Source organism: Engraulis encrasicolus, chromosome 3, assembly GCF_034702125.1.
Source record: "Engraulis encrasicolus isolate BLACKSEA-1 chromosome 3, IST_EnEncr_1.0, whole genome shotgun sequence".
Classification (NCBI taxonomy): domain Eukaryota; kingdom Metazoa; phylum Chordata; class Actinopteri; order Clupeiformes; family Engraulidae; genus Engraulis; species Engraulis encrasicolus.
In genome coordinates this window covers 10,117,323-10,125,446 of record NC_085859.1, presented here as the reverse complement: position 1 = coordinate 10,125,446, position 8,124 = coordinate 10,117,323, and the positions used below count along the sequence as shown (strand labels likewise).

The 8,124-nt window shown below is 41.1% G+C and overlaps 1 protein-coding gene across 1 annotated transcript in view; it reads right to left on the bottom strand.

The window, feature by feature from the left end:
- klhl22 (kelch-like family member 22) overlaps nucleotides 1-6,341 on the bottom strand; it is a 23,437-nt gene extending 17,096 nt beyond the window's left edge. The window contains exons 1-2 of the mRNA XM_063194290.1: nucleotides 6,170-6,341; nucleotides 2,816-3,248 (exon numbers count right to left, since the gene is read on the bottom strand). Of these exons, the coding sequence (XP_063050360.1) occupies nucleotides 2,816-3,120 (305 nt within the window). The 5' untranslated portion in view covers nucleotides 3,121-3,248; nucleotides 6,170-6,341. The remainder of the gene's footprint in view (nucleotides 1-2,815; nucleotides 3,249-6,169) is intronic.
- Between the last annotated feature and the right edge of the window lie 1,783 nt (nucleotides 6,342-8,124).

Genomic DNA, 8,124 nt, shown 5'->3' with positions numbered 1-8,124 from the left:
GTTTGCTTTTTGGACATGGTGGTAATATAAATAAATAATGAGACGCAGTTTGAGAGTGCAGATGTTTCTTCCTTAAGTTGATACATTTTATCGCGCACCCAAAGACTTTCGTTTTTCCTAGAAGTTTGGACGCGTTTGGACATGGTGGTAATATAAATAAATAATGAGACGACGCAGTTTGAGAGAGCGGATTTTTCTTCCTTGTGTTAATTCTTCACATTACGTAGAGCTAGTTATTCTTCATTATTCAACACTCTTGTTTAAGCCTTTCATGCAGCGATGACTCTCTAATGTTATAGCAATGTTGGTATGATGTAATAAAACAGTGAGTTGAATCTTTAGCAATCTCTATCTACAACAATCAATTAGGACAGCTTCATATACGGTGAATGATAATCCAATCAACAAGAATGGCTCACAGTTCAGCAGTTAAATTGACAAAGTCGCCTATGTGAAAGCACCACTCAGTTGTAGAATGGGTTGTGTGTGTACATGCTTTTAGTAGAGAAAGTGCGCTCAACTCCGAAAAGTTTCTTACAAGGTCTTTGGGTGCGAGCAAACAGCAAAGTTCATGTATAGTTGTGTGTGTACATGGGCATTGTGAACCATCACAGGAGGTGTTTCAAAATAATTACCATGCAGACAGACACAGTCCCTAATCCATTCCAGTCCAGTGTATTCTACCCTTAGTCCCTACATTACATGTAGGTCATGTGGTGTTCATTGGCCTGTTGCTGCCTTGATGAACCTCAAGATAGCCGTAACTTTTATTCTACTCTACTCCATTCTACAAAGTAGTCTTCTCTATTCAACCGCCAAGTCACTGCATTAGGTCAAGTGATGTTCACTGACCATCGGAGAGCCAGGAAATATAACAGGAACTCAAAAGTGCCTCTTGTTGTCCTGGTGAACTTGACAATAAAAAATAAGTCCACCTGGCCTCCTTTCAAGCGGCCTATGACCTCATCTGATAATAAATTAATCTATGTGGTTTTATCCATTTCATCTACCTGCCTATCTAACTTCATATCAGTTGGCCTCGATACACCACATTACCAGTGAAGGTTTCCAGGTTGCAGTATAAATATGTGGTAATCATGATAAGATGACGTGATGTCTACAGAGGTGGCCAAAGTAAAAGTAGAAGTAAACTAGAAGCACTTAGAGAGCGCAGACCTCTGCCAAGGAAGCTGCTTGGTAGAACATTTGATTATGTTACACCCTAAGTCTTTCTGCCTTCTTTTTGTGGAGTCCCCGCAATTCAATTTCTGGTCACTAGGGGCGTCTAGATATATAGGCCAGCAATGGTGAAGAATCTTTTAAAAAGTCCTGGTTCCGGTTCGTGATCCGGATCACCCCCAGAATTTAATCACTTGTTCCTTGGGTCATTACTAACAACTCCATAAAGTTTCCTCCAAATCAGTTGATTAGTTTTTGAGTTATGCTGCTGACAAACAAACAAACAACCAGACAGACGGACAGACAGACAAACCAACGCGACCGAAAACATTATCTCCTTGGCGGAGGTAAAAACAAAACCGGCCACAGTTTCTTTCCAACACAAATAACTTCACTGAAAAACTGGTCTACAGTCATTATAAAGTAAAGTACCCCATTCTGCGCTGGTTGGATACAATTTTCTTTTTAGGTTTTTCTAGTTTTTCAGTAAAAACAACGTCTAGCCACCTTATTAGGTACAATGGAGTAACTGGTGTAACCGCTGTGTAATATCATGTGATAGCGTTGTAATTACACCACAAATTTACTTCAGAGGTGCAAAAAGTAAAAGTAAAAATGAAATACAGTTTCCTTCCAGCATAGGTAACTTATGTGAGTAAAAAGTAGACCTGTGTACTTGTCTTACAAGCAGCTGACTGCACTGGCTGGGTCCAGTTTGTGGTGTGTCTTTGTAGTGGTTTTTAGTGTTTCTCAGTAACAACACAGTCTATCTATCTCGTTAGTCACAATGGAGTAAATGATGTAACAGCTATGTAATGTCATGTGCCAGTGTTGTAATTACAACACAAATTTATTTTTACTTTTGACAGCTCTGATTAACGTCTACTACTTTGGCCGCCTGTGCATGATATTTGTACCACTTTCACATAAGGGGGGTGTAACCACAACAAAGCTGCTGATCTTTTACATTTTATACTTTAGTTTTACTCACACCATCACAGCTAATCTTTTTTCCCTTCAGTAAAATAACCCTTTCAGTCCCAACAACACATACAATTGTGTCATAGTAATAATATTGTTATAAATAATGTAGTTCAGTTCACTTCAACAGTGAGTGGGATTGCCAGTGATCCCATCTGCATCAAAAGGCTACGAAAAAACATCATTACCACTATTCCATTGTCATATTACTATGGCAACGAAACATCACTACCACTGCTCCATTACAATATGACTATTGTAATTACCTGTATTACCATTACAACTTTGTCTCAAGTCAAGGCATTTCCACTTACAACTTGAAATATTTTCTGAAACAGGGGTTAAAAACCAAAAACAATAGCCCTTCCAAACCTGCAATCACATCATTACCATAATGACAATCACTGCTGTCCCAAAACCTGCAATAACCACACATTACGACAATAACAATTACAGCACTATAATCACTACCCCAAACATGAAGTAATAACAAATAATAATAATAACAATAATAATAATAATAATAATAGAAATAATAATACTCTGTATCCAAACCCTGTAATAATCACACAAAATAGGCCTATTAAACAACAACAACAACAACAGCAACAGCAGCAGCATCAGCATCAGCATCAGCATCATGAGCATGTCTGACCTGAAGTAGTCGCAGGAGGCTGCGAGGAGGATGCGGTGTGCCTGGATGGGTTTTCCCTCCACCATCAGCACCACGTCGAACAGGATGCCGCCCTGCCTGAGGCCCAGCAGGCCCGCCAGCAGCCCCTGGGAGTGCGCACTGCTGTGGTACCGCTGCCGAACCCGGGACCGAGACACGCCCGGACCTGTGCCCGTACCCGCACCCGCACCTGGACCCGGACCTGAACCTGGAGCCGTACTCATGCCATGGCCATCACCACCCCCATCCGAGGGTGCCATCTTCCTCCTGGCCTCCGCGTCGTCCATGTCTGGCCCAGTTCTGGCCCAGATGAGTGCCTCCCTTCTGGTGGTGGTGGCGGTGGTGGTGGTGAAGTCACCTGGCCAGGCTCCTGATCACATTATTGCTGTGTCTTCACTCATGCAGATTGGTTTATCTGTGTAGGGTGATAGCAGAGAGAGAGAGAGAGAGAGAGAGAGAGAGAGAGAGAGAGAGAGAGAGAGAGAGAGAGAGAGAGAGAGAGAGAGAGAGAGAGAGAGAGAGATTTGAATTAAATTTGATCGTGGTAATAGCCTAAGCTTTTCATTCCCATTCATGAGAACGATTACAATACAATTTAGTCTGACATGCAAAATTAGTTTGAACTAACTACAGCGATTCCACCCTTCCCTTTTCTTTAAATGGGCATGTCAAATGAAATACAGTATGTCCCTGGTATGCCTACAGTATGTAGCCAGACTGAGAAAAAGGACTGATAGAAAATAATACAAATATAACTTTGTGCAGAGAAATAAAACGCCTGTATAGGCTACTGTAGTAGTGTGTCATGTCGTGAATGTAATGTCATGATGTAGGCCTACTGTCTCACAGACAGTACGTTCAAATATTTTATCTAAATCGTAACAACATTACCAGTGTTTCCCATACATTGAGGAAACTATGGCGGCCCGCCATAGTTTAAATTTGGCCGCCATAGTTTACGAAAATGTAAAAAAAAATAAAAAAAATTTTTACTTTTTTTTTTTTTTTTTTTTTAACGATATCCGTTTTTGTTAAAAACGATTTGAATTACGATTTTGAATTTCCTTCGCATTTTCCTCCTGGAGTAAATACATCCTATAGACTCTGTATTGGTTAGATAAGTAGTCCCACGGTAACGCAGAATGAGGGGAAAGCATTAGGAAGTTACCGTAAGGGTATTACAGTTGATTCATGTGTGCACACGTGTAACATCGGGTGAGTAACAGAACATGTGCGCAACGATGCGTTATGACACGCCGATATGCGAGGATCTTCGTCCAAATCGCTAGTCGCATGCATCATCGCTAACTGCGTTTACATCGCGTGCCGCGTGTAAGGGAAATGTTAATTGTTGACATGTATGGAATTCACTTCAATTTGTGCTGTTTCTTGCTTCAGTTGTGGACAAAACGATTGGCCAAACTCACAATAGAAAGCCTTTGCTGAAAAAAAAAAACCTTCATAGAAGAAGTCACACTTAACAGGGGTGTTAACCAATCCAATGAGTTCTCTCATTGCTTGCTCTCTCTCTCTCTCTCTCTCTCTCTCTCTCTCTCTCTCTCTCTCTCTCTCTCTCTCTCTCATAGTAGCCTACTATTTACCCATAACAAATGGTGAATTTCTGAGCCCTTTTTAATTTGTAGCCTATAGGCCTACCACTGAAGGCATGATAATGCTTCATCATATTTTAGAAATAGGGCCTATGTGCCTTTTATATACCAAATGTTTATCATTTTGAAATTGTTTCAGTTGTTTATGACTTGTGTATGACTGAAATTATCTCTGCATACTATCAGTGCTGCATTGCTTTGTAAAGATAGGCTATTCAACACACTTTAAAAACACACTGAAAAGATACGGCCATAGTAGCCTACTGAAAACATTTTGTTCATAATAATGGTGATTAATAAATGGTGGTCTTAAATTTTCATACTGACATCCTTGAATTTGACTTGGTAGATCATGGCAGACCATCAACTTCAAAAGTAGATCTTGGTTAAAAAAAAGGTTGGGCACCCCTGCAATAGAGAGAACCACAAATGCTTGAAAGACAGGGATCAAAAGCCTAGTCAAGTTGTTGTAGTTTACTTGGGTTTGGGAGCAATATAAAAACCTTCAGAGAAGGGACAGTTGGGATGAGTTTACCAACACTCCCTAGGCTTTGTTTTACAGTTGTAATGAGTTTGGTGACAGACCTTCATTGACACAGCAGAGGAGACATCGGGCTGCATATAGAAATTAATGTGTAATGAATGTGAATATAGACATAAATGTGTAATGTGTTATTCAGCCCTTTTAATGGGAGGAATTTGGAAAAAAAACTGGCCCTGTGACCAGCACCCCTCATGTAGAATGTGTACGCCTACAGATATGTGTGGGGGAAAAGGCATAGCCTACCCTCTAAGACCCTTTCTGTCTATGCGTTAACAATTTCACAGTGCTCTTAAATTCTTATCTCTGCTCCTATTTAGTTTTATTATTGTTTCCCAGACCCCTGCGTGAGGGACGAATGAAACTGTGTTGTAAACAGAAATTATTCACTGTACTGCATTTTTTGACAATGACAATGTACTACTATTATACAAGTCATGGGTAAAATCTTATGTAGCCTTATTTCTCAAAATATAAATGGCTGAAATATAGGCCCAGGCCTACAGTTTCTCCATGCGCCAATGTCATACTGTAGTCATCGTTTTGCCGTTTTGCATTTACGCTGCAAGAATACCCCCCCCCCCCAAAAAAAAAAGGCCCGTGTGAGAAGACCCCCCCCCCCCCCCCCCCCCCCCCCCCCCCCCCCCCACCCCCCCCCCCCCCCCCCCCCCCCCCCCCCCCCCCCCCCCCCCCCCCCCCCCGGGACAAAATAAACCCCGGCTGCCCCCATAGTTTCCAAAATTTCTGTGGGAAACACTGATTACCAAATAAAATATTGGTTAACATAAACAAACGCCGTGTCGATAGGCTACAGCATAAATGACAGAATGGTTGAATTAATAGCTAATATTACCGTGAGGTGTGTTGGCTATGTTGTTGTGATGACAAAGTGCGTGACAGCTGCACATTCAACCACCCCCAGCAGTTCAAAACATAAACGCATTAATATCAAATGGTGAACAGCATTCTTGCAAAACTCTATGTCTTGCAAAACCACCAGACAAAACTATCGTTACGTATCACAGCTTTCACACTTATGACAAATGTCCGTGCAAATAAATGGAGAAGAAGCAGCAGCTAACATTAGCTGTTATGCTAAACATCTAGCTTGGAAGACACAACAACTGTCATTTCTGTAGTACATGAAGCGTTGTTACACTTTCAAGCTGCTACACAAATACGTACCGCTATGGTTGTAGTGGCACACTAAAGCTGTTAAATGACAATGCACACTTTCACCAAGGCGAATCAAAATCTCGGCGACCTCAATTCCGACACTAAAATTAATGTCAAGAGTCAGATCACTTTCTCTCTGATAGAGCTTACTGGCTCGGCAACAGTGTTTACATTTCTGTTACAGAAGCCAGACCTCTTGCAGTCAAAGATCATTGGCTGAGACTAGCTCCATTTGAAAACTGTCATTTCCGGGATTTTGAGAGGATTCGAACAGGGCAGGGCATCTCCAAAACATTACAACACACAAGGCTTTACACATCAAGACATTTAATCTTGTTGGCTATGTATTACTGCTACCTACGTAATAACACAACGTTGGAATAGAGTGTAATGTACTAGCACTACAGTCACTTCCGACAGTAACAGAACAGGCTATTTTGTAACTTCAGTTAATTACATGCATCATCCAGCAGAGGCCACTCTTTCACTAGCTTACATGTAAACAGTAGTATCAAACCTACCACAAAAATCTTGAGTGTGATAGTGTGTGATATAAAAATGCACTAGAATCTGATTCTTTCTCACTTTACTTTCTTACAGGATTCAGAATAAAGACTTGGTGAAATTACATTATGTATGCACTTTCCAAATTATAGCCTAAGTTAGACAGTGCATTTTAACACCAACGATACCTAGGCCAATAAGCTTATAGCTGATGCGCAGTGAGTGTAGGCCTACAATTGACGGAGATGCGTAAACATTTGACATTTTCAGGAACTCCTGGGGATATAAATATGTGTGTGTGTGTGTTTGTTTTGACAGTTTTATCAGTGTGGAGTAGCCTATGGAATTTGGTTTTATACAACTCAACTGCTTATCTAAAACTAGTGAAATATGCAATGTTATTTTTTTTTAAAGGTGGCTGCTATGGCAAAATCCAATAAAAGCTTGTTTTGTTGTTCTGTAGCTTTCTTCACAAAAGTTGGAAAAGCTGTTCAAAGCCATTATTTCATGCCCTGAACACACATTTTTAACAGTAGGCTATTATCCGACCGTACCACACTCACACCTGACTCCTGTCCTGTTTTTGTCATGTGTCTTCCAACACAGGCAAGACACTCATCTGTTTATAGGCCTACGTCAGATGAATAATAGCAAAATAATAGAAGGCCTGCTGTTGCCACTACACGTACAATCCAATCTATAGGCCTACACATACAAGGACAATGAACAACATCTCACTGCTCATTATAATGCCAATGTAGTCTTTTGTGTGCCCGAAATGAGAAATAAATAGCCTGTAGTGCTAAGAAGAAAGAAAATCACACGGGTGTGAAAAAGACATAAATTACAAGGAGATAGTTTTCATACACGTGTCTTCAGGTAGGTCTTGATAAGACCAGCGCCACGCTGTGTCCATGTTATTTTTAACATAATGAAATGCTTATCTATTAATAGGCCTTTGGTATAACCACTTTCACTGCGGGTGGTTGAAACTGCACAATGTGCGTGTGTTTGTCGTGAGTGTCAGGGGTGAACAGCTTGCTACAAAGCGGACATATGTTTTCCAAATCCAATTTGAATCACCAACCATAACCAACAATGACCCTCAACAAAAAAAAAGAAGAAAAGAAAATCATGTTTCATTAGTCTCTGATAAGATCGTCCTTTTTTTTATCTCCCAGCATGTAATGGCCTCTTTTATTTCATTTGGGGCACAACGAGATTGGTGTCGACCCGCCAGCTGCGCTGCACAGAAGCTCCAAAACATCCGCGGCCCTTAATGACCTTTTCTTCTGATAAACGCAGCTCTGCTCCAAATGTTAATAACCTGTTGCTCCAATCAGGGCCGCTGACAGGGGGGTACAAAGGGGACAGTTGTCCCGGGCCCAGGAACAGTTGGGGCCCAGAGTTGGTTTGTCATTACATTGCATGTATGGCGTAGGGTAGGGGGCCCTTTCAGA